General features: G+C 33.4%; 1 protein-coding gene across 2 annotated transcripts; it reads left to right on the forward strand.

The window, feature by feature from the left end:
* The first annotated feature begins 701 nt into the window (after positions 1 to 701).
* Positions 702 to 27,187, forward strand: LOC112766597 (agamous-like MADS-box protein MADS9). 2 transcript variants are annotated; one of them, XM_072223019.1, is made up of 8 exons: positions 702 to 995; positions 1,141 to 1,207; positions 1,749 to 1,810; positions 1,902 to 2,001; positions 3,260 to 3,289; positions 3,394 to 3,438; positions 26,486 to 26,578; positions 26,845 to 27,187. In XM_072223019.1, exons 1-8 carry the CDS (start codon positions 808 to 810, stop codon positions 26,980 to 26,982), a joined length of 723 nt encoding a protein of 240 aa, XP_072079120.1. In that variant the 5' UTR covers positions 702 to 807; the 3' UTR covers positions 26,983 to 27,187. The 2 variants fall into 2 exon arrangements, with proteins under 2 accessions (XP_072079120.1, XP_025668281.1); XM_025812496.3 differs by lacking the exon at positions 26,486 to 26,578 and having other exon boundaries at positions 709 to 995.
* The last annotated feature ends 488 nt before the right edge of the window (positions 27,188 to 27,675 follow it).

A 27,675-nucleotide genomic window follows, 5' to 3' on the forward strand; every position in this document is an offset into this window, starting at 1 on the left:
AAACTATAACGCATGCTAATTGAATTGTGGGTTAGTGGAGTGCGTGTGCATCAGTTTTTTTCCGAGAGTGTTTTTAGTTGTTGACTTGTTGTAGTTAGGCTAATTTGATTGAATTTCACTGTCAAGAAGATTTATACGTATAACATTAATGAAATAAATAATGTCGTCACTGTTAAGATTAAACCTCTTCTATTGCAATAATTCACGATTAAACTTATTTGAATAAATAAATTTAGGAAAAATATAGATAAATAATGAAAATATTAAACAATGTAAATAATAGATATATCAGATGTTCATTTTATTAGCGTACGATGATTATTTTAATATTAAAATTTAGATGATTAATTTAAAAATGTAGTGTATTTTTATTTAATTGATGGTTGTTCATATTGTTCAACAACACAAATTAATATGAGAATTGTTTTTCTTTTAGAAACCCACTTAACTAGTCAATTCCTTTGCTTACAAATATATATCACTACTTTGCGTTGAAGTGACCACGAGACTGTGACAGGAGACCGATGGTTACTTTGGTGCGGCAACTAACTAAGAAAGCCAAATCAAATATCAATTAGAATATAATCAATCTACTTTGCTTGTCTTTGTCATCGTCCACTGTGCTACGAAGAAAGTTCTTTATCCGCATACCCGATATGGCAAGTTAGCTATACCTATGTTATTGCTCTTATATATCCCTGATGTGAGTATATACCATCCCCACCACTTCTCCGTTTACAAGCAACAACCTCATTAATTTGGAGACACGAAAAACAAAGGAGAAAGAAGCTAGAAAAGAAGATTGAGATGGGAAGGGGTAAGATAGAGATCAAGAGGATCGAGAACTCAAGCAACAGGCAAGTCACCTACTCAAAGAGAAAGAATGGGATCCTGAAGAAGGCAAAGGAAATCACTGTTCTATGTGATGCTCAGGTTTCCCTAATCATCTTTGCTGCTTCTGGGAAGATGCATGACTATATCAGCCCTTCCACCACGTAAGGGTTTCTATTTTCTTCTTCTTTGTATCACTCTTTGGCAAAGGGATCAAAACTGCAACAAAATAACATCTTTTATTTTGATCTTGAAACTCACCTCTTTCTCTCCCCGTTTATGGTTTCGCATCTCTTTTTTTCGGTTAAGGTTAATTGACATCCTGGAGAGATACCACAAGACCTCTGGTAAGAGACTCTGGGATGCCAAGCATGAGGTTGGTTCTCATCCGTTGTTTCCTTTCTTTGTTGATTTAATGTGTTGTTATCTCTCGCTTTTTTTTTTTACTTTTGAAGACATATCTGTTTTGATGTTGCTTTGTCCAAAAGAAAATGATATGATATTTTGCTAAAAATGTGCTAGAAAGCATGAACTACGAATTTTGTGTGTAGATCTATATTTAAGATCTATATTTGTCTAATTATAATAGTTTTTTTTTTATTATAAAAGATAAATAGGAACAACAAGAAATGTAACTTCTATGAATAGATCTGATAATAAAATATTGTTTCACATGCTTTCTTTTCCTTACAAAAGAATGAAAGAGTTGAATATATAGAAATTTAAGATTTTAACTCTAAAATCAGCATAGTCAAATCCACTAATAAATACTAAATAGTAATAGGCTAATAGCTTTCTTTTTTGAGGATTTCTAATTATTTTCTATAGCAGTTGAACTCTATTATTTTTTCCTTATTTTGATAGTAAAAAAATTATTGTTGAATTTCTAAAATTAATGTTTTTTGTTGAACTCACAGAACCTAAACAGTGAAATAGAAAGAATTAAGAAAGAGAATGACGGCATGCAAATTGAACTCAGGTATACAACTCTAATAGAGCTTAATATTCAAGAATTTTTACACTTTCGTCTCTCATTTGATCTCTTTACCTCACTAATGAATGCATTTCAGGCACTTGAAAGGGGAGGATATCAACTCACTTAACTACAAGGAGCTGATGGGCTTAGAGGAGGCCTTAGAAAATGGTCTCCAAAGTATCCGAGAGAAACAGGCATAAATCTTCATATTCCAAATTTTTAAGATTTTTTTTTTTGTTTATTTTTAGTTGAGGCATCTTATAACAATAACTATAATAATTTGAGTTTTTTTAACAATTATTTTTTGAACAAATTTAACTGTTTTTATTCATTTTTTCTCAAAAAAGATAGTGAGATTATAACATAAAAAAAAAAGTTATATAATATATATAATTAAATAAATAATACAAAGTTTAGTTTCTAAAATTTTGAGTGCTCATAAAAATTTGTTAACTTTTAAAAATGACTAAATTGATTTCTAAATTCATAAATTGTGAATATCAATCTATCTCTAATTTAAAATGCTTAAATAAAATATTAAAATGTCAACATGAATCATGATATTGGCAAATAAAAAATGGTATGGTTAATATTTTAATATAATTAAATTAGTGTCTTAAATTAATTAATTATATTTATTTTGTTTAATTATTTTTTTGTTAATATAGAGACTAAAATAATAAATATTAAATAAGATAAAATTTGACTTTTTTTTATTTCTGTAATATTACTTTTAACTAATTTAAAATACCTATTTAATTGTAATAAAGTCTTAGACATGCCATACTGATGGAGATGCTATACGATTTGAGATGCTATAATATAACACTTTATATTAGTATTATGTGAATGATAGTTGAATTAAAAAAATAAAAATTCACTATTTATAAATTTAAGGATCAATTTGGTTGTTTTTGAAAGTTAATGACTATTTTGACAATCACTAAAAATTTTAGTTACAAAACTAAGTATTACTTCTATAATTAAATTGGATAATTTATCTATAATAGCCACTATATATAATTAAAATTATATACATGATCCTAAGTTATTATGTTGTAGCATGATGCATGGTTATTTTGGAACAGGATTCGAAAGGAAATCTAGACACCAAAATATTTTAATTTCCTTTATTATTAATAATAACGATGTAACTTTAATTTCGTAAATACAAAAGATAAATTTTTGTAAAATCATATAAAAATATAAAATTGGATTTGTAAAATATTTTAATTAAACTAGAGTTAAATAAGAGTATAAAATGTTAAATACAAAAATATAGTATATGACTTTTAATTAACAAAATATATTTATGCTTTCAATAAATTTATAATTTGTAGTCTCTTTCACATCTATATATATAGTGTCTAGTGTGCATGGCAAAATAAAGGCCCAAAACCAACAAGCAATATCGTTGATAAAAAAACTTTTGTATTTCTTATTTCTTTGCAGATGGAAGTGTACAGGATGTTCAGGAGAAATGTATGTGCATCAACGAACTCTCTTTTATTTGTTTTATTTGTTTACAAGTTGCAAAAGGAACTATTAACTTCAATTTTTCTGCACATATTGCTGACCATCATCAGGACAAGATCTTGGAGGAGGAAAACAGGGAACTTAATTTTATCCTGGTACCACCTTGATACTTTACGTACTCACTGATTAATTAACATATTCAATATTCTGCCCCATATCAAAGGATTCCAATCTCACATTTTTTAAGAATAAACTATCAAAATAATAGTTAAAATTTTATATTACTGACAAAAATAATTTTAAAAAATACAAACAATAAATAAGTTTTTAAAAGATTTAAAAATGTAACAAAAAAATTACATATTAAATATATATTCTAAATATAAATTTTAGAGATTATATTTTGATACAATAAGGTAGCTAAAAGATGATATCGATAAAACAACTTTTAATGATTTGAAAATGCGATAAAATAACTAATAAATATTATATTTTTTACAAGTGACAAAAAAAATGTTCGTTTTTAACAAACGACTTATCCATTTGATCCGAATTTTTGTGGTAATATTTGAATAAATATTTAAAAGATATGCACACAAAAAATTCGGAGCAAAATTTGATCTCTAATTTTTTTTTTTTTGAAAAAAATTAGTAATTCACAATAAAAAATATTTTAAAAAATTCACTTGACATAAAATTACCAACTTCTAAGAATAAAAAGAACTTGTTTTTTTAATAAGTTATACAGAAATTGAATCAAAATATAAATTTTAAAGCTTTTTTAGAATATATATTTAATATTTAGTTATTTTTGTCACATTTTTAAATTTTTCAAAAATTTATTTGTTGTTAACATCTTTTAGGGTTATTTTTGTCAGCAATGTAAACTTTTAGAAATTATTTTAATAGTTTACTCTTAAAAAAATAAATTATTTTCATTCCTAAAATTTGAAAATTTTATCTTTAAGTGATTTTTTTTAGAAAAATTTCTATTGTGAATTACTAAAATTTTTTGAGGAATAAAAAAAGGTCTAGAAATTAAATTTTACTCCAAAATTTTTTATGCACCTTTTAAATATTTATTCAAATGTTGTTACAAAAATTCAAATCTAAAATTGATAAGTTCTTGCTAAATACAAAAGCTCTTTTGTCACTTATAAAAAATATAATATTTATTGATTATTTTTATCACATTTTTAAATCATTCAAGAGTTTATTTAACGTTCATATTTTTAAAGGTTATTTTTCTCAGCGATATAAACTTTTCGAATACTATTTTAATTATTTATCCTATTTTATAATATGTTAAAGTATTTTTTTGTCATTGAAAATTTTTTAAAAAATTTCAAAAATCATAAATCCTAAATTCTAATTATAAAATTATGAATGCAACACATGTTGATAAATACCTGATACAAGTATAAAATAAGAAAATACTACGTAATCAATAAAATTTATTATTTTTTATTAACAAAACTAAATTTTTAACCCTAAATACTAAATTTTAAATTTTAATAGTATAAAACTAAAATATTGACTAAAATTAATAAAAAAAATTAGCTCCTAACATTTCTATAAAATATATTTGTTATCTTTTAATTTGCTTAATTCCTATTACAATAATATCACTTGAAATAAATGTTTTGGCAATACAGTATATGATATATAATAAAGTAATTATTTAATAAAATTTTAATATAACAATCTAAATAATTTATAAAATAGTATAAAATAAATTTTAATTATTTTATATTTTTATGTTGTAGTTAAAAATATTATTTTAATATAATTTTTTAATATTATGAAAATTTTATTGCATGATAATGGTTGATCTTAATAAATAAAAAAGATTTATATTTTTTGTATTTATATTTATTATTTGAAAATAAAAAAATTATGTTTTTTATTTAAAACATTATATATTAAAAGATATTTATTTATTTATGTATTAGTGATGTCTAATATGTTCTATATTTATTATAGTGTATCAATATTTTTTTTATAGTAACTTTTGATTTATATTTATATTTAAGGCACGATTAGATCGCTTTCTTTAGAAAGATATTTGTTTCCACACTTAGTTGCTGTAGGGTTGATGACAATACTCTCCCAGGATACAATGAAACCTAAGAATTTCTTAATTAGCAATAGTAAGAAATTCTCAACTCTCTTGAATAAAGAAAATCTCTTAATGATTGAGTAATTTGTACACTTAATACATCATTTCTGAAATAGTGAACAAGGACTTATTTATACATATTGCACATAGTAATTATGATTGGTTACGTATACAAATGGTTGTGTCTTTTCTATTGCCAATAGATACAATGTTTTGAATATACACAACTCTTAAAGAGTTGTGTCCCTTTAGCCAATAGACACAATATTTTGAACATACACAATCTTTAAAAGGTTGTGTCCCTTCAACCAAATGGTACTAAACGGTTAGTAACCATTTATTAATATTAATAATATTAATAATAATATCAATAATATTAATAATATTAATTAATCAAATTTGTAAATACCCTTCAATCCCCCACTATTTACAAAATTTAAATATCATACAAGTATATGCATAAAGAATGTGTCACTAAGATTAAACATTCTTTTAGTGTAAATTTTAAAGTTCTAACGAAATAATAGGTGTCTAATCGATTAAACCTATACTCCATATGCTAGTACCAAAATCACACACATTACTTATACCCTCCAAGTTCAAGAGTTTACAATTTTAAGCACTTATATAGCCTTGTGCTCATCCTGGTTTCATGAATATTTACGAGAATAAAACCTCTAAAATTCTCGATTAGAGCGGCACCACTCTTATATTCATATAGGTGGAATCTTTTGATAGATAATATTATCATTCCATTAAGAGTTTAAACTCACCCTCCTAATTTATTATAAATAGCACTAAATCCTATACCTTAGTGCTCCAATTGCTAAATAACTTGTTATTACCCATTAAACCTTGAAACTAGTGGTCTACTAGAATAAGGTTGGGTTCCCATCATTTAGCAATAATAGGTTTTAATCCCATTTTAGCAGTAGTTTCTTTGATTTTATCCCTTGACAAACCTTTAGTCAAAGGGTCTGCTAAATTTCCTTGAGATCTTATATAAGTAATGGTAATTACACCATCATCTATTAGTTGCCTCACAAACTCATGTCTCAAACTTATATGTCTAGACTTTCCATTATAAACCTTGTTATATGCTCGAGACATGGTTGATTCACTATCACAGAAGATTGAAATGGCTGTCGTTTGCTGTGGCCACAGCTTTATATCATATAACAAATTTCTTAACCATTCCGCTTCTTTACCTGCGGCTGATAAAGCTACAAACTCAGCCTCCATAGTAGAATGTGTAATACATGTTTGTTTCTTTGAGGCCCAACTTATTGCTCCACCACCTATGGTGAAAATCCATCCTGAAGTGGATTTGTTATCACTAAGATTTGTAATCCAACTTGCGTCGGAATAACCTTCTAAAACTGCGGGATAATCACTATAATGTAATCCCAAGTTTATGATTTTCTTAAGATAACCAAGAACTCTTGTTATAGCTTTCCAATGTTGATTGCTAGGCTTTCCTGTAAACCTTGATAATTTGCACACAGCAAATGCTATATCAGGTCTAGTACAATGCATTGTATACATTAAACTTCCTATAGCACTAGCATATTCTAATTGTGCTATAGGTCTTCCCATGTTTCCTTCTAATTTAAGATTAGGATCATACGGCGTATTGGATTCTTTAATTGTGAGATGATCAAACTTTTCCAATACCTTTTTAATATAATGAGATTGACTTAAAATAAAGCCAACTTCATTCTTATGCACTTTTATGCCTAATATTGTATCAACTTCATTCAAATTCTTCATCTTGAATTTAGAAGTTAGATACTCCTTCGTTATACGAATTCCTTCTAAATTTGTTCCGATGATCAACATATCATCAACATATAAACAAATAATTACTCCATAATCTTTAGTAAATTTTGAGTAAATACATTTATCCGCACTATTATGTGAGAAGCCATTTGATAACACCACTGAATCAAACTTCTCATGCCATTGTTTAGGCGCTTGTTTTAGTCCATACAAAGACTTAATTAATTTGCAAACTTTCTTTTCATTTCCGGGTAGCACATAGCCTTCCGGTTGCTCCATATAAATTTCTTCATTAAGATCTCCATTTAAAAAAGCCGTTTTAACATCCATTTGATGTATATGAAGCTTATGTATAGATGCTAATGCTATAAGAGCCCTAATAGAAGTCATTCTTGCCACAGGTGCGTAGGTATCAAAATAGTCTAGACCTTCTTGTTGTCTAAACCCCTTGGCCACTAACCTTGCTTTAAAGGTTTGTAATGAACCATCAGTGTTATACTTTCTTCTAAATACCCACTTACATCCTATAGGCTTTGATCCTGGAGGCAAATCAACCAAGACCCAAGTATTGTTAGATAATATTGAGTCCATTTCATCGTTTATTGCTTCTTTCCAAAAAGCAGAATCCCTTGAAGCCATAGCCTCTTTGAACGTTTGAGGATCACCCTCTATGTTCATCACAATAGGAATCTTGTTTGTTACAGAATTCCTAGTTCCTTCTACCAAAAAGTTGATAGCCTGAGAAGAAATAAAATCTGGACCCAAGTCCTTTTCTTTTCTTACTCTCAAGCTCTTCCTTGGTTCAATCAACTCTTTGTCGTTTAGACGTTTATTATTTTGATTATTTATTTCTTGTGAAATATTAGTATCATTTTGGAGATACTCTGAATTAGAAGTTGAATTATTGATAAATTTATTTTCAATAAATTCTACTTCTCTTGATTCAACAACTACATTAGACACTAAGTCTAATATTCTATATGCTTTAGAATTTTGAGCATATCCTATAAAAGCGCCTTTTATGGCTCTTGGCCCCAATTTGGTTCTCTTTTGATCAGGAACTCGATAAAAGGCTAAACACCCCCACACTTTAAGATAATTTAAATTAGGTTTCCTTCCTTTCCAAATTTCATAAGGAGAAACCTTTCTATGTCTTGATGGTATCCTATTATGGATATGACATGATGTCAATAATGTTTCACCCCACAAATTGTAAGGCAATTTTGCATTTAGTAACATTGAATTAACCATATCCACTAAGGTACGGTTTTTCCTTTCCGCCAAACCATTTTGTTGTGGAGTATATGGAGCGGAAGATTCATGCACAATACCATGTAATTCACAAAAGTGATCAAATTCATTAGAAAAATATTCTCCACCTCGATCACTACGAAAAACTTTTATTTTCTTATTATGCATATTTTCTACTTCCATTTTATATTTCTTAAACATTTCAAAAGCTTCATCTTTATTTCTAAGCAAATACACATAAGTAAATCTAGAACAATCATCAATGAAGGTTATAAAGTATCTTTTTCCTCCTCTAGTAATATTGCCATTTAGTTCACAAATATCACTATGAATCAATTCTAATAAATGTGTATTTCTTTCAACCTTAGGAAAAGGTTTCTTAGTAATTTTGGATTGTATGCAAATATCACATTTCTTATTAAAATCCTTGTTACTAAGATCAATATAGTTATTCTTTTGCATATATTCAATTGATTTGTAATTTAAGTGTGCTAATCTACTATGCCATAAATTACAAGAATCAACAACATACAAGGAAACATTCACTTTATTAATACTAAGTTTAAACATGCCTTCAGTACAATATCCTTTTCCTATGAATACATCATTCTTAAGCAAGATCACTTTATCGGATTCCATTACAACTTTGAATCCTTTCTTACACAAGAGACTAACAGAAACTAAATTTTTTCTCAAATCTGGAACATGAAGTACATTTATTAAACTTAATTTCTTTCCAGATGTAAAATTTAATTCCACACTTCCTTGACCATAAACTTTGGCTGAGTTATCATTGCCCATCAAGACTTCTCTATTGTTCACTTCTTCATATGTTTTGAATTGGTTGCGATCATTGCAAACGTGAACAGTAGCCCCAGAATCTAACCACCACTCAAGTGATTTTCCTTGTGTTGCTATGTTGACTTCTGTAACCATGCTAATATGCATGTTTTGTACTTTTTCTACAACCATAGTAATTAGATCCTTCTCTTCCACTAAGTTGGTCTTTGATGCTTCCTTTTTCAGAAGTCTACATTCTTTGATATAATGTCCTTTCTTGTGACAATGATAACACTCTCTTTGTCTCTTCTTATCTTGCTTTGAATCTTTAGAGAACTTTCTTTTCTTCTTATTGATGTTATTTTCATCAATATGATTCACTTTAGAACTTTGAGAAAGATACACAGCATCACGTTTTCGAGTTTCCTCCTCTATACGTATATGCCTTAGTAATTTCTCAATTGTGAAGTCCTCACCAAGATGTAAAAGTTTCTTCCTATAACCATTCCAAGATGAAGGAAATTTTGAAATAATTGCTCCAACTTGTAATGATTCAGGGATCACCACTTGTAGATCACGAAGTCTACTTACAAGGATTTGTAATTCATGAATTTGATCCATGATAGGCATAGTATCATTCATAATAAATTCAAAATATTTCATCATGATAAACTTATCTGTTCCTTGTCGTTCGGTATTGTACTTTTCTTCCAAAGACTTCCAAATCTCTAATGGTGATTGAATTGACATGTAGAGATCATAGAGTCGGTCGGATAAAGTGTTGAGGATATGACCTCGACATGCGAAAGTATTTTCATCACGTTTCTTCTTCAATTGAATGATCTTTTCTTTCTCTTCCGGTGTGATGTTTTCAGCGGCATCGGCAATTGGTGTAGTCTTTGGGTCAATCACATATGTAAGATTGAGAACCGAAAGAAGAAACATCATCTTGTCTTTTCAACGGTTGAAGTTCGTTCCATCAGAGCGATCTAATTTGACAAACTCTTGATTCATGACCTTGAACGTAGTGTTTTGATCTTGTGCCATCTTCAAGAAATATCTCTCTAAAATTGTTGGGTATATGAGTATGAGAAGATGACAAAATTTTATATTTATGTAGTGGTTTCAAGGCACGATTAGATCGCTTTCTTTAGAGAGATATTTGTCCCCACACTTAGTTGCTATATGGTTGATGACAATACTCTCCCAGGATACAATGAAACCTAAGAATTTCTTAATTAGCAATAGTAAGAAATTCTCAACTCTCTTGAACAAAGAAAATCTCTTAATGGTTGAGTAATTTGTACACTTAGTACATCATTTCTGAAATAGTGAACAAGGACTTATTTATACATATTGCACATAGCAATTATGATTGGTTACGTATACAAATAGTTGTGTCTTTTCTATTGCCAATAGAAACAATGTTTTAAATATGCACAACTCTTAAAGAGTTGTGTCCCTTTAGCTAATAGACACAATGTTTTGAACATACGCAATCCTTAAAAGATTGTGTTCCTTCAACCAAATGGTACTAAACGGTTAATAACCGTTTATTAATTTTAATAATAATATTAATAATATTAATAATATTAATTAATCAAATTTGTAAATACCCTTCATAAAGATAAATAGTAGTATTCCAATTCTCATAATCATTGATATTTATATTAAAAAATTCATATGATTTAGATTGAGTTGGCAAACATTGCATTGGTATATATTTTGGAAAGTCCACAAAATTTTACATCTGGTCTTTTCTTTCTCCGGTTTGAAATGGTTCAAAATCTCGTATTTGTGCAGTTAGTATTTTTGCATTGCAAAGATTTCAGCCTTTTTATTTGTCAAGCCATATATTATAGAGTAAACTGAGCCGTGCTATGTCACAATGTTTGAAACAAACGAAACAAGCAAATATGCAACTAGTATATGATAAATAAAATAGTCCCGCTAAAGAGTTAATGGAGTATTTATACAATATGTATAATGGACTGTTTATTTAGCCCAATATAAATTAAAAATGAAAATTACCGACAAAATAATAAATTTAAAAACTCTTATTCAGCATCAAATTTTAAATTTCAAATTCTCCAATTTCAAATTTTAAATTTTTAAAAAATTCAGTTAGTTATTTCAAAAAATAAATCTTCCAATACTCTCTTCTTTTTCAACTGGCGGCCACCCCACCTTCATCAATAATCATCTCATTTCACCGACGCTACTTGGCTTGTCACACGCCACTCGCCCTTAACAAAAATAACCATCCACTTAAGGATAAAAATAATCATCTGCATACCTAATGAATTGAACATCTAACATATTTTAATTAGATATAACTAAACTCAATCCAATCAAAATAATCATCTACATAAAAATAAAATAACCATCCGCATACCTACTAAAATGACCATCCTAAATTGACCATTAAAATAGAAGAAGAAGATGAATAAACAGAAGAAACTATTATTGTGGTGAAACATAATTTTAAAGGACTAGTCATGACACAAGCGGCACTGTTGTGAAGTATAGGGCTCAAATCATGAAAGAAGCTAACCATGCTTGGATCCGAAGAAGAAGAAGTGCATGGTGGTATCATCGGTGAGAAGAGGCTTGAAGGAATAGGAGAAAGCGAAGCCGTTTCGGAAGAGAGGCACGAAAACAGCGGCAGCAACGTTAGGTTAAGTGTCGGAGGGCGAGGCGCATCGGGTTGACCAGCGGAGGCGAGGACGGTGTCGGTGGGAGGATGCGGCGGCTTCAGTATAGCCGGCAAGAAATTCAATAACGCGAGGTGAGAACCGGAGAAGATAACGGTGAGTTTTGGACGTATATTGGAGATTACGGTAACATTAGAAATAACCGTACATAGTGTAATGGATTTAAATACTAATCTTAATTTTCAAATTTTGAAATTTAAAATTAAATAATTAATTAATGATATAATTTTTAATTTTAATTTTACCTTTTTTTAATTTATTGTACACAATTAATATTAATTCCCAATACTTTCTCAAATAAAATTTATTATTTTTTATTAATATTTAGTCGATATTTTATATCATAATTTATTAATTTTAAATTATAAATATTAATTATAAACTTTAATAATATAAAAATAAAATATTAATTAATATTAATAAAAAATATTAATTTTTTAATATTTCTTTTAATGAATATTCAATTTTAGTAACTGTCATTTCCATACTGATTTTTAGTTATATTAAAAAATATACTATAAATCTCATATATATATATAATTATTTTTTCTAATAATTTCCCCTAAATTTAAATAACTATCAATTATATATATTGTTTATTAACAAGTATTGTTTATTATATGCTATTAGAAATGTAACACTATCATAATAATAATAATAATAAAAATAATAATAGTTATTAAAGAATAAAAATTATCACTGACTATCCTACTTATTCGGATCCAAAATATCAAGTGCAAAACAAAATTTGAATGATGACATATCCTATTTAACATTATTGGTTTCTCATACACAATGAAAATTTTCTCAAAAAAATAGAAGACGAGTTTTGTTTTGAGATGATTGCGAATCTATGATTTCAATTTTTTTATTTCTGCTATATAATTTTATGCCATTAGTGTATAAAAATTAAAATTACTTATATTTAAAATAAATTTAAAAAAAAGTTGACTAACATTAATTTAAATAAAGGATAAAAATAAAAAAAATATTAATTATCTAACATACACATTTAATGAAAAATTAGAAGAAAAAATAGAATAAAAATATATAATATATTGAATATTATATTCAAACATTTTATTTTCAAATTAAAAAATTATATATGTATGTATGTAGATAAAGATGTTTGAGGTATTTGAATTTGTCTCTTTTCTCTACACATTATGTTTGCATCTTTTTTTTAAAAATATATAAAAAAATTGATTATATTAGATTTACACTAAATCAGCTATTAAATTTAGTTATCAATATAGAATACACATTAAAACATAAAATATACAATAAAAATAAATTAAATTATACATGTATTTATACATAAATATATAATGATTAATTTTAGTGTCTAAATAGTATATATATATGGTTTGAATTAATTACATATATAAAATACTTGTTTTCAAACATTTAAATCAATAAAAAATTTACTTAATGTAATGCTTATGGAAAATAATTTTGAGAAACCTAATTATTTTATTTGTAGTCCAAAAAGAAATTACTTTTGTTTCTAAAAACTAAAAAGTCGTTTAGGTTTGATGTTTGAATATTAATAGTAATCATTGGTAATACATAACAGGGAGCTAAGTATATGATACATGATAATAAAAAGAAGGGTTAAGTACTTTTTTCGTCCCTAAGGTCTTGGCTCAAAATTAAAATCATTCCCGACCTTTTTTTTTTATTAAGATCATCCTCAACGTTATAAAATATTATAAAATCATCCTTTTGTCCATTAATAACATTGTTCAGACAATTTTACTCTTAAACAAAAATTAAAAAAACCATACCCTTAATATACACCAGATCTGGTTCCTCCATATTCGTCTCCCTTTTCACGCCACACTCCTTCACTTCCATGCGGTGCAGAGAAGATCAAGTCCATCCACTATCGGAGCCGCCATGGCCTAGGAGATCGGCGGCGAAGATGGCGTAGCCCCAGGTGGCAAAGTTGATGCAGATCTTCTGAAAGAGCCAACCGGTGTCGAAGCCGTATCCATGGGTCATATGGGAGGAAGCTCTGGGAGGTGCAGCACTCCTCCTCGGGCATGTGGCCAGAAGTTAGGGGTACCTCCGCTTTCTCTGCTGCCATTATTGTTTGCCTCAATTATCGAGTCACTACAATTAAGAAGAATGCTGAGGCAATAGGTGGCGGTGGGTCCCTTCTCCTTTGCTTCCTCCTCATCCTCACATGGATCTCCTTTACCATCCACCATTCCGCTTCTTTCTCCTCCGTTCGCATCCAATGCTTTTCGTCGCCACTAATGGAATTAGCCTGCGATGCCAATAGAGATGGGAAGAAAGGAAAGCAAAATTGGAAGGAGAAAAGAAAGGAGGGATCAACAGGGAGATGGTCTGCCATGAGAGATGTCCTCGCCACAAACAGCCAAACTGTGTACCTGCGGTTAACTTGGTCAAATAACTAGTTTGTTATTTTTTGAATTTCAGCCAAACCTCTGTTCCCTCTTCTCTTCCTTTTTTTCGAAGAACATAAACATCATTTTTTTAATTTATGTGGTTGCTGATTTTAGATCTAAAGTTGCGATTGATGATTGTTGAATTTTTTTAAATCTAAAATTTCTGATGATTTATTTTGTGGATGTTGCTGTTTATTTTTGTGGTTGTTGTTGCTGCTGAATTTGCTATTGTGAATTTGCTAAATTTGTTGTTTGCTGAAGTTCGTTGTTGCTGTTGTTGAAGGAGAGAAGAAGAATTGTGATTTTTGGGTGGGGGAGGGAGAGGAAGGGGGGAATTCGAAGAGAATAGGAGGAAGGGAATGGGTAAGGAAGAGACATCGGGGGTGGGGTGGAGGGAGGGGCGTTTTTGTTTTTGTTTATTATTTTTATTAATTATTAAAGGTAATTTAGTCAAAAAATTAAAATTGAGGTAGAAAAGGACGATTTTATAACGTTTTGTAACGTTGAGGATGATTTTAATAAGAAAAAAAGGTCGGGGACGATTTTGATTTTGACCCAAGACCTTGGGGACGAAAAAAGTAGTTAACCCTAAAAAGAACAATTAACAAATGAATTATAATGTACCACACATACACACACGTATATATACTAAAAATAAAGAGTCCCAAAACAGAAAATGAGACATATGTTCAACAATAAAAGAAGAAATGTCAAAGAAGCTCATCTAACAAATTTTATAATTGTGTTCATGCAATTATGAAATCATATAAAGGGAGCAAGAAGCTCCCTCAGGTACGTTACACACTAATAACCCTCATTTATACTTCTTAGATCCATTCTGATTTGAGCGTCAGAGTGTCTTTACAGGTACCACTCACCATCGTTCTAAAAGTCCGATCACGTCATCATTAAGACCGGCGAGTCCCTGATCCTTCCCTCAACCCGTACCAATGAAGTCTCGTACATTGACACCATTTGTGGGGACTGGCCAAGCCTTGGGAGAATGACGGACAAACTCGATGACCAGTTCTCAAACCACCACCACGAACCAAACCTGCTGAATTCCCCAACCACTCACGAACCGCAGAACCATGGTTACCCCTCCCCCCTCCCCAAGGGGGGATAACCAGCATCGTTCACACGCAGCCAACCAATAATCAGTAACCACGAGTGGATGAACGCCGATCTGGCAAACCCAGGACAATCGACGGCTTGGGAGAGCAAGCGTACCAGATTATCCAAGAGCTACACTAGCGAGTATAGAGTTTGGAAGGCTAGGTCACCTCTAAAGCACGGTACCAACCGGAACGTACCAGCGAAGCAATCTCCCAGACCATTTTGCGGAGAGACACAAGGCATGAGAGATCGCCAAATCAATAACATGGTAGCCACCGAAAATACAGCAGGTCCTAAGAAGCCAAACGTCATCATGACAATGACGAAAGGAGATATCGGAGAGATCCAAGCGAAGAAAGAGCGAACACGTGATCATGGGAGCTACCCCATTCACTAAGAGAATCCTAAAGGCCAAGCTGCTGAAAGGCTTTGACAAACCGACTAACATGAAGTATGATGGTACCAAGGATCCATAGGAACACCTAACAGCCTTCGAGATCAGGATGAACCTAGAAGGGACGGCCGACAAAGTTCGGTGCAGGACTTTCTCGGTAACCCTAACTGGTCCAGCAATTAAGTGGTTCAATGCCATCCCAAATGGCTCCGTGTCCTGTTTCGACAACATCTCCAATAAATTCATGGCACAATTTACCACCAAGATCGCAAAAGCAAAGCACCCAATCAGCCTACTTAGAGTCACACAACGATTAGACGAACCCACAAGGAAGTACTTTGACAAGTTTAATGACGTGTGCCTGACAGTCGATAGGCTAACAGACTCCATGGCCAGAGTATGCCTGACCAATGGGCTCATGAATGAAGATTTCTGGAAATACCTCACGACCAAACCGGTCTGGACTATGGATGAAATCCAGAATATCACGAGGGAGTACATAAACGACGAAGAGGCAAGTCATGTCATGGCAGGCAATAAGCTGCACCACGGTAACCCGGCACCTCGATATAACCCACCACCCAAAGAAACCCCAAAGGAGAATTTCAAAACCGCCGTGCCCAACTAGCCTTCCAAAGTGGGAAAATTCACGAACTACACCCCCTACTGGCCCCGATCACAGAGAGCTACCATCAGATAGTAGAGAGGGGCATCCTCCCAAATGCCAGACAATTAAAAGAAAAAATAGGCAGCAACAAAAGCCTGTATTGCGACTACCATAGAGGATACGGACACAAGACTCAAGACTTTTTCAACCTCAAAGACGCCCTAGAACAAGTCATCCAACACAGCAAACTCTCCGAGTTTGCCATAATTATTTGAGACCCCAAGAAGGTTGAAAGAGAGAGGTCACCAGAGTGGGAAGGATGAAATCCCAGAATGGTGAGACTGGCGCACCGCGAAAGCCCAGAAATTGACCCAAATAATAGTAAATGTTGTCAAAGAGAAAGATGCATCTGAAAAATCCAAATCCGCATTGAAAAAGGATATCCGGGTGCTATCCGTAAAGAACAAAGATGAACTCCCTTCCTTCCAACAACGATAGCGTTCTCCCCGACGATTGCCAAAATGGCACTTCGGCCGAAGATGCCCTCTTCGTCATCTCGGCCATAGTTGGAACCAGGTTAGTAAAACGCATACTGGTAAACACTGGAGCCGATTCCAATATCCTCTTTAGAGGAGCCTTTGACAAACTAGGACTCCGAAACAAAAACCTACAAAGTCATTATAACAGAATAATTGGACTCAAAGACATCTTTCTCAAGCCGGATGATTTTATAGTACTACCATCCACCATCAAAACTGGAAGCCAAAAGAAGATCATACTCTCTAAGTTCGCGTTTCTTAAGGACTCCATGGCTTACAACATCATCCTGGGAAGAAAGACAATCAATGACCTATCCGCCGCCATATTCACTAAGTTTCTAATCATGAAGTTCCAATTGGATGACAGAACCATAGGAACCATACTTGGTGATAGGGAAGTTGCAATGGAATGTGACAACACCAGCCTAGCTCTTTAGAAATGACCATGGATGCATGACAAGATGACCAACCCAGGCCAAAACTAGAGGGAGACATGGAAAAGCTACATATAGGGCGAACCAAGGATGAGTGCACCTTCATCAACAAGAACCTACCCTTTAACCTAAAAGGCAAACTCGCGGAGCTCCTTAAGGAAACAGGACCTCTTCGCCATCACTCCCGCCAACATGCCAGGGATAGACCCAAACCTGATATCTCATTGGCTAGCTGTAGACCCAAAGGCTAAGCCGATAGCTCAAAAAAGAAGGAAGATGTCTGCTGACCGAGCAACAAAAGTAAAAAAGCAAGTCAAGAGCTTACTCGAGGCTAGCTTCATTTGGGAACTCCCTTACGCGACTTGGCTGCGCTGTTGCTAAAAAAGGCAAACGGCGAATGGCGAATGTGCGTCGAACTACATGAACTTGAATAAAGCTTGCCTAAAGGACGCCTTTCCCCTGCCAAACATCGACGGACTGGCAGATGCCGCTCGGGACACCAATACTTCAACTTTATGAATGCATACTCGGGGTACAACCAAATACTCATGCACAGGCCAGATAAGGAGAAAACAGCATTCGTAACCCCCCGAAGGCACTTGCTACTAGACAGTCTTGCCCTTCAGATTGAAGAACACTGGGGCCACCTACCAAAGGCTTGTCACAAAAATCTTCAAAGGCTTCTCAGGAACCAAACTAGAGGTTAACATTGACGATATGCTGGCCAAAATAGAAACGGGCAAAGAGCTCATCGCTGATCAAAACTATATTGGGCACCTTAAGGAAATACCAGATGCGCCTCAACCCGGCCAAATGTGCATTCGGAATAGAGGCCGAAAAATTCTTGGGTTTCATGATCACTCAACGAAGAGTGGAAGAAAACCCGAAAAAAATGTTGGGCCATCCCCGAGATAAATGGTCTCACAAATATCAAGGACGTCCAAAGATTGACCAGACGACTTGTCGCCCTCTCATGCTTCCTCAGAGCCTCAGCTCAGAAGGCTATCCCCTTCTTCAAACTAATGAAAAAGGATATAATTTTTAAGTGAGAACAATACTACAAAGAGGTCTTCCAACACTTCAAAAAGGTGCTAGCAGAACCCCCTGTGCTTTCAAAGCCCAAAGCATGAGAAACGTTGTACCTTTACCTATCCACAATGGAGGAAGCACTAGCAGTGACGTTAATCCAGGAAGACGAATAGAAAACACAAGGGTCAATATACTTCATAAGTAAAGTGCTCAAGAATGCCGAGACGTGTTATTCCAGGCTCTAGAAACTCGCCTACGCATTACTCACGGCATCCCGACAGCTGTGACAATACTTTTAGAGCCACCCCATCACGATCCGAATTGATTAGGCTGTCAAGCAAGTCCTCTAAAAACCAGACTTGGTGGGGTGAATGCTTTCCTGGTCCGTGGAACCCTCCTAGTATGAAATCTGGTTCGAGCCCAGAAACGCGATCCAAGCTCAGGCCATGGTAGATTTCACTGCGGAGATGAACCTTTGAAGCGAAGCTCCCGAACTATGGAAAATCCATGTTGATGGCTCGTCATATAATAGCTTTGGCAGAGCGGGGATAATATTAGAGAACGAGAACGGGATCACCATCGAGCAATCAATTCGATACGACTTCTCGATTTCCAACAATCAAGCATAATATGAAACCTTTTTTGCCAGACTAATGTGTTAGCTAATGAAGTCAGCGCAAGAACACTGGAGTTCTACAATGATTCCAGATAGTTAATTCTCAAATAAACAGGGATTACCAAATACGGGACCCTCTGTTGCAACAATACCTATCCAAGTTTAAGGAGCTGGTCACCAAATTCGATAAAGTATCCATCTAGGACATCCCTAGAGAGAGGAACACAAGAGCCGACCTATTCTCAAAGCTAGAGAGCACCAAGTCGGTCTCAGGGAACTGCTCACTAATCTAAAAAGTCATTAAAGCACCATCCGTTGTGGCCACATCCTTGACAAACCTGACCTTGTCTAGTCAACAGTCATGGACCTTCCCGATCCTCAAGTACCTTACCAACAAGGACCTGCTCGAGGACCCAAAGGAAGCGAAACGTGTGAAGCGGGAAGCCACGAAATAGACCATGGTAGCAGAACAGTTGTATAAATGAGAAATGTCCCAACCGCTCCTCAAGTGCATAGAACCCAACGAAACAGACTATATACTTCGTGAAATTCATGAAAGATGTTGCAGCCATCATGTCAGAGGCAAAACCCTAGCTCAGAAGGTCATCCGAGCTAGATACTTCTGCCTTACGATCATCAGGGATGCCCTCCAGCTAGTCAAAAGCTGCAGGCAGTGTCAAGTGCATGTCGACCTCCACCAAGTAGCTCCTCATCAACTTAGTACGATATCGACATACCCACAATCATAACCATTCAATGCCAAAAGGTTTTTTGGAGACAAGTCATAACCCAATTCGGAATTCTAAATATCGTGATCTCAGATAACAGGACCCAATTCCCTGACAAGCATTTCAGGAAATTCCTAGAGGAACTCGGCATCTCACAGAAGTTCAGCTCGGTAGAATACCCACAGACCAACGGCTAAGTAGAAGCGGCCAACAAGATCATCCTAAAAGAGCTAAAGAAAAGACTAGACAAAGCCAAAGGATTACTGGCTGACGAGCTCAGTTCAGTGCTCTGGTCATACCGAACACCATCCCAAAGCTTGACCGGGAACCCCCTTTAGGATAACATACAAGCTAGAAGCCGTTCTTTCTGTGGAGATCATGGAAGCCATCCCTCGGAAGACTGTCAGAGGGCATGATGAAATGGCAGAACGAGACCTCGTAGATGAGGTTAGGAGCATAGCCCGCCTGCGAGAACTTGTCCTGAAATAAAGACTAAGCTTGAGGTACAACTGAGATGTCTTGAACCGAGAATTCAAGCAAGGGGACCTAGTTTTACGACGAAATAACATCGGCCCTCCCACACTAAGAGAAGGGAAACTAACTCTCAACCGGGAAGGACTCTACCAAGTTAAATCTGTAATCGGAAAGGGAGCCTACATATTGGAGCAGGTCAACAGCACCGAGATACCAAGGTCATGGAACACTACGAACATTCAGTGTTATTACCCATAAACAAGTTCTTTTGAGTCGACAACTTAGGTTTTTCTTTCAGTTTCAATTTTTCATTTTGTATTTTTGTATTGATTATCAAGTTCACATTTATTTGCTTTTCTTGGCACTCTTTCCTACCCAGACACAACGGGAGATTTTAACGAGGCCCAATTCTTTAATACAAAGCGCATTTAAAATAAAATCTCCCTTTTGAATTTTAACGTTTTTACCATAACAGATGGTACGAACAAGACAGCTACCACCAGAGTCTAATCAACCCAGAGGCCAATAAAATTGATATCCAAAGAAATAAAATAAAGCATACAATCCAGCCTACCAAGAGTCTACAAAATAGTTCATTACAAAACGGCCAAGAAAGGGCACCAAAGCAGTTTCAAGTCACCGACTAGACGGCTTACAAACATAAAAGAAAATTGTTTCACCAAAAATCAACCAATTATATATGCCAAATAAATGGCTTACAAACTTCAAAAATTTTAGCATGACAAAAAATAAACACAGAATTTCTCCCAATCCTTCACTGTCCGAAAGGCCCCCATGACTGACACATCAACATCGGGAGCCAACACCCAGACCTAGGCCTTAGTAGCATCCTCGGTAGCCGAAGTGGCATTCTTAGCATCACAGAGAAAGCTCTCCATATCCTTCTTTAGCTGAGTGACCTCGGTCTTGAAAGACTCCACTTTAGCAAGTGTAGAAGTATCCTCTGACTAAACCTTAGCAGCCCGCTTCCGCTCCTGTGCCAGCTAAGAAAGGAGCGAGGTCTCCCACTAGGAGAGACGGAGAATCTCAGAACTGGCATCCTCAGCACTTTTCACAGCCTTCACCTGAGCGTTCTCAGCAACCTCCAGCTGCTCCTTCAACTTACCGACCTCTGCCTGAGACTGTCGGAGCTTGCTGTCAAGAAAGAGGACCTGGGACAACATCGGCTCCACCTTCTGAACAATGGCCACCGAGCGAAGAAGGGCACGATATAGAGACGTTGCCTAAGCGGTGACATTGCAATCGTGAATGAATCCTCAGTGCCCAACAGCAGGTGTTGATCAATAAAGGTTGGGGCATTAAAACCCAGGTATATCACGGAAGCAACGACCACTCCTCCTCTAAATTCTCCCCGCTACTCCCCTCAACCGGCTTTTTCTGCTTCCTATCAGCGTTCGAAATAGTAATTTCCACGACCTCAATATCAGCACCGGCCACCTCCACCGCAGCTATCTCATGAGAGACTGTCTACGAGTCCGGCTGAGTCACAGATCAAGGAGTCAATGACGAAGTCCCATCACCCCCACTTCCAAAGTCATAGAGGAAAGCAACCTTCAACATGGCAAGAGTCATCTGCCCACCAGTCATCTCAACTAAAAAACACAACCAAAATGAAAATTTGATAAGTTATAAGCTTGTAAAGACTGGAAGTAAAAGCAAAACACAGTAAAAAAACCACCGACATAAGTACAATAATGTCCCGGAGGTTTAACGGCCTATCCCCAAATCGCCAGCAGAACATCGTCAATATCTTTATTTTCAGGAGACAGCCCTTCATAGGTAATCTTCATCAAATAAGATGAACCTGCGCGGAATTTTCAGTAAGTAGCAAATCAGTGCTCAACCTCCAAACTCAACTAGAAAGGGTGGTGTCCTCGAGTAGGACGGACCTTAAAATACTCCTCCTTAAACTCGTGGAAGGAATCTTTAAACAAACCAAACACCCGGCGATTTGGTTGAGTTCAGAAGGACACATCACCCTTTTTATGCTTTCCCTCTTTAATCGGGATATTGCACAAGAAAACTTCCACCCGAACAGGAAGCTCCAAATATTCATAAATAAACTCAAAAGTCCAAACTGCTGTCCAACTATTTGGGTGCAGCTGTGACGACTCCACCGAACATCGGTTCAAAAGGACCTGGACAAAGATGGAGAAAGGGAGCCACACCCCAACTTCGGGAACATGGGCTCATAAACCCACATCCAGTCAGCAACCAGTAGAGTCAGGGTTGATGTAGCAAACCCTTTCATCCTCCCAGGCGAGCGCCAACTCATACTGCCCCTCTGCATCACCGCCCCCACACACCGCACCCTCATCCCGAAGCTTTTGAAGGTCCTCCTCTATGAGCCGGGAAGGCGTACCCAACACATCGAAGGTCACCCAATAGAAATCATTGGGAACGCCTCTGGCCGGGTAAACGGAAACCCTAGCACCCTCCGCTCTCCGCCGAACCATACTATAACCAAAGGGGGCACTACCATCTTCCTGCTCCCTAAAAAAGGAAGAACACAAAATTCTATACTAAAATCTACCAAGCACCTAAAAACAACCCAAAAAATAGTGGTACCCCCTATTGTTCCTACCACTACTACACATAAATCACCCAACACATGAAGATAGCAAAAGTTATACAATGTACGAAATACCAAGATAAATACAAGCACCAACTTGTTTAGAAAACGAAGGGAAATGACAAAGAAGCACAAGCGCAGGAGAAATTCAACCCTAGTAGCCACCCTAAAGCGCAACAGAGAGCACTTTTTGAACAAAAGAAAGTGAGAGACGATAGAGAAAATGAAGGAGATAGAGGGGAGCAGTTATAAGTGAAAGGAAATATAGATTGAAGAAAATAGTGAGAAGCAGTTACAAGCAAAAAAAAAAATAGAAACCCTCTGACAACGTCAAATGGAAACACGGAGGGACGAAGGGCAAAAAGGAAACAATCAAAACCTCTCTCCTCCCATTAAGTGTCATTACGACACATTGGAAATCACAACCGACAGACCCTACCATCGAGAAATGCAACAAACAAGTGATGGGACGTCTAAACGTTCTGAACACCCACGAATTTTCGACCTTGGCCAAAAGCACGGGGTAGCATTCCACCTTTCCACACGAGGTCCATGACCTCCGAAACCATGAAAAAATTAACTCAGTCAGCAATGAGATTAAGCATGCGTACTCTCCCAGTCTCGGGGCAACTGTTCCTGACCCGGTCATCGTGTCCCCCAAAATGGCAGAGTAACGACCCGGTTTCTCAGGTCGAGGCTCTCTCTGCGGCCCAAACTGGCCAAGAGATCGCAAATCTCTAACTAATAACATTCAAATTCGAATATCTCCCTTATCTTAGACAACAAGATAAGATGACAACACATAAAATAACAACACAAACTATATAAAGGGAGTAAGAGGCTTCAACAGGTAAGTTACATACTCATAACCCTCATTTATACCTCTTAGATTCATTCTGACTTGAGCGTCGAAGTGTCTTTGCAGGTTTCACCCCGCCACTCCAAAAATTCGATCACGTCATGACCAAGACGGGCAAATTCTTGATTCTTTCCTCAACCCGTACCAGCGAAGTTTCGTACACAATTTAACTAGTAGCAAAAAGTTTTATGTCGATTTCATAAACTTTATGCAAATTCTGTTATTTTACTTAATAAGTATATACTTTTTTAGGAAATAATTTTATTCTAGCACTTAAATAAAATAAAACTATTTTTAAGAAAAAGAAAAATTATGTTTACAATGATTTTTAATTAAATTTAAAAACTATTATTAAGAATTTTTTTATTTGACTCAAACTTTTATATGTTAAAGGAATTTACTTGATTTTTATTTAATTTTTATCTTTCTTATTAGATTAAAAAAAATAAGAGTAAAGTATCGTTTTTGTCCCCAACGTTTGGAGTAAGTCCCAAAGTTGTCCCTAACATTTCAATCGTCCTATTTAAGTCCCTAACGTTTCAAAACTGACTCAATGTTGTCCTGCCGTTAGGGATCCGGTAATAGAATTGACGGCGGGACAAAATTGAGACGATTTTGAAACGTTAGGGACTTAAATAGGACGAAAACGTTGGGGATAAAAATGATACATAGAAATAAATTCTAATTTTATCCTTCAATAAAATCATTTTTTTACTATACATAGTATTCAATTATTTTTTAATCGCATCTAAGTAAATTACACTTAATCATATTACTTTCATTTTAAATAAATTATTTTTTTTATAATTTTACTCTTAAAGATTTGTAGTTATCAAAAAATATTTGTAGAATGACTAGTATATAAACTTGTAGAAAAGAAAAAAATAATATATATACAATAAAATATAAATTATACCTTTTGTCTCTAATGTATCAAAATTTTTTAAAATTATAAAAAAATAAATTTATTTAAAATGAAAGTAATGTGATTAAGTGTAATTTATTTAGATGTAATTAAAAAATAATTGAATACTATGTTAAGTGAAAAATTAATATTATTGAAAGATAAAATTAAATTAAAATTTATTTTTATGTATCATTTTTGTCCCTAACGTTTTCGTCCTATTTAAGTCCCTAACGTTTTAAAATCATCTCAATTTTGTCCCGCCGTCAATTCTGTTAACGGATCCCTAATGGCAGGACAACATTGAGTCAATTTTGAACCGTTAGGGACTTAAATAGGACGATTGAAACGTTAGGAACCACTTTAGGACTTACTCCAAACGTTGGGGACAAAAACGATACTTTACTCAAAAAATAAAGATATAATTTACAGTAATATAAATTTATTATTTTTTATCATTTATTTTAAATTACTGTATGTGTTTTTATTTTTTAGCATATACTCAAAAAAATCTGAATAAAAAATAATCTTTGTTTATGAGACTTTACGAACATTCAAACAATATAACAAATCTCTACACATTTGCTCACCATCACCACCCACAGGACTATTAAAAATAAATAAAAACTATTAATCAGCTCCGCTAACACACTTGCAAGCTGCAGCTTCTCTTCAAGCTGCCTAAAAAATGCATAGCCTCTTTTAAGCTTTACTCATTTTTGTCTTTTTCTTCGTAATTGAAGCGCTATAATTGTCCTCTTTTATATAGCACAAAACAAAAATTCACGTATAACTTAATAGCACATGAAACATTGAAGTTTTGAAAAAAGTAAATGGCACATCTCAAATTTTTTCTATATGTATTTACAAATAATAATATTAGAGAACTATTAGGTGATTAGTATTATAGCAGTATCCAACTTTTAAAAACATTATAATTGAGTACAAATCACCTGTCTAAACACTGAACAAAATTCTTCATATTAAAAATAATTACATAATATCATTTTCACACTGACACATGTATATATATAAAATCGAAAAATATAAGCAGATAATAAAAATATTAAATAATGTGAACAATCAATATATAAGATGTTTAATATACTATGTATGCGGAGAGTTATTCTAATATTAAGATTTAGATGAATAATTTGAAAATGTAGTGTGTTTTTACTTTATTGAGTTAATTTTAAAGTCTATTGTTCACATTATTCATAAAAGCCATTGTCTGCTTAACAAAGTTGATATAAATATTAAGAGTGGTTTCGAGTAAAACCCATCCCTATACCATGCAGTAATAGAGATACTACTCCAAATATATTTGCAGTGTAAACTCAAACTTTGGGTAGCTAATAAATTTTGGACAGGCATTACCTTTCTGTAAATCTCTTTTACTATGTAATTCAACTATTACATTTCTGTCAATGAATTTGGCTCATTTACCTCTCGTACAGTGAAAAAGATAAAATCTCGCGCGCAATATCCTAATTCAAAAGAGTTACTATGCATTGTCAAATATGCACAGTAAATTTCCTTAAAAAATTCGGTGTTCAAATAACCAAATTACTATGGATACCATATTTTATTTTCACCTTCCTTTGGTTTCAAATTTTTTTAGCCTGGCTAGACTCCGTAGGATGTGCATGCATGGTCCATCTATCCACTTTTGGTGTAGAAAAGCATAGTATTTAGTTTTGTAGGTGGTGGTTATATTGTTTTTTGAAAGAGAAAGGAGGTGGTGTCCAAGTCACTGATTCCCTCATTATTCCCTCTCAGATTTTTTTTTCTTTTATATTATTATTTGGTTGTTTCAAGGTAGGTTGTGTATGCTTGCTGGTATTGGTAACAGTGGTTGTTGCTTAAGCGGAGTGGTGGTGGCAAAAATGGTATTGGAGATGATGTGGCAGCAATAATGATGATGGTAGTGCTGGGATTGGAAGAGGTGGTGGAATAATATTATTGAAAAATGTTTCATTTAAAAATTTTTGTTAATGATTTAATTGAAGGATGGTTTTGAAGCTATTGTAAATGCTAGGACGATTTTGGGAAAAAAATCTTGAAGATTATCTTGATTTTTATTTTAAGACTTCTTATATATCATTCTTATTAGAAGAGTAAAGAAATTAAACTTAGTATTTTTTATATTTGTTATCAGTATACACATTAATATATTTTTTTCTGGTACCTTTGCTACATTGCTTTCATCAGCAACAACGCGTGGCAGTGATGGAAGGTGCAAGGGAGATGGACGATGGATTTGATCAGGGCGTAAGAGATTTCAATTCTCAGATGCCTTTTGCCTTTCGCGTCCAGCCTATTCAGCCAAATCTTCAAGAGAGGATGTAAATTGTGGCTTCAATACTACCGTTTAAAGAACTGTCTTGCCCACAACTTTTGAATAAAAAAAAGTCTAGTCCTCATAATGTTGTAGTTTTTGTAATGTTGGAGATTGTTTGCTCTGTATTTTATTTTTAATGTTTTGTATTTAAATTTTATGAGAAAGAAAGTAAAAAGATAAAAAACAAAAATAGAAATTAATTTTTTATTTTAACTTTTTATTTATAAAATTCAAAAAAAGAAAAAAGAAAAGATTGAAAAAAAAAAACGAAAAGAAAGGATTTTAATAGGTAGGATTGTGTTTTAATAATATTTTACTTATGAGAATCATTCAGATAAAAACGTTTAAAATATCTTTTTTTAAAGATAGTTTTTATATTTAGTAATTAAAATTTAATACATATAATTAATTAAATTATGTTATTTATGTCAAAATTAAATTAGACAAATTAATTTAGCCAAAAAATTAATAAATCAAATTTTAAATCAATCTAAATTAATATTATTTTATAAAAAATAATTATAATATTTTTATTATAAAAAGCAATTAAAATATTTTTATAATATATATATATATATATATATATATATATATATATAAAATTCTTTTCTTTTGTGTTATTATAAGATTAAGATTTATATATATATTAAATTTTAATTGTTAAAAAATATTTAAAAAAAATATTTTAGATATTTTTATTT

This window comes from Arachis hypogaea, chromosome 17, assembly GCF_003086295.3.
Source record: "Arachis hypogaea cultivar Tifrunner chromosome 17, arahy.Tifrunner.gnm2.J5K5, whole genome shotgun sequence".
Lineage (NCBI taxonomy): Eukaryota > Viridiplantae > Streptophyta > Magnoliopsida > Fabales > Fabaceae > Arachis > Arachis hypogaea.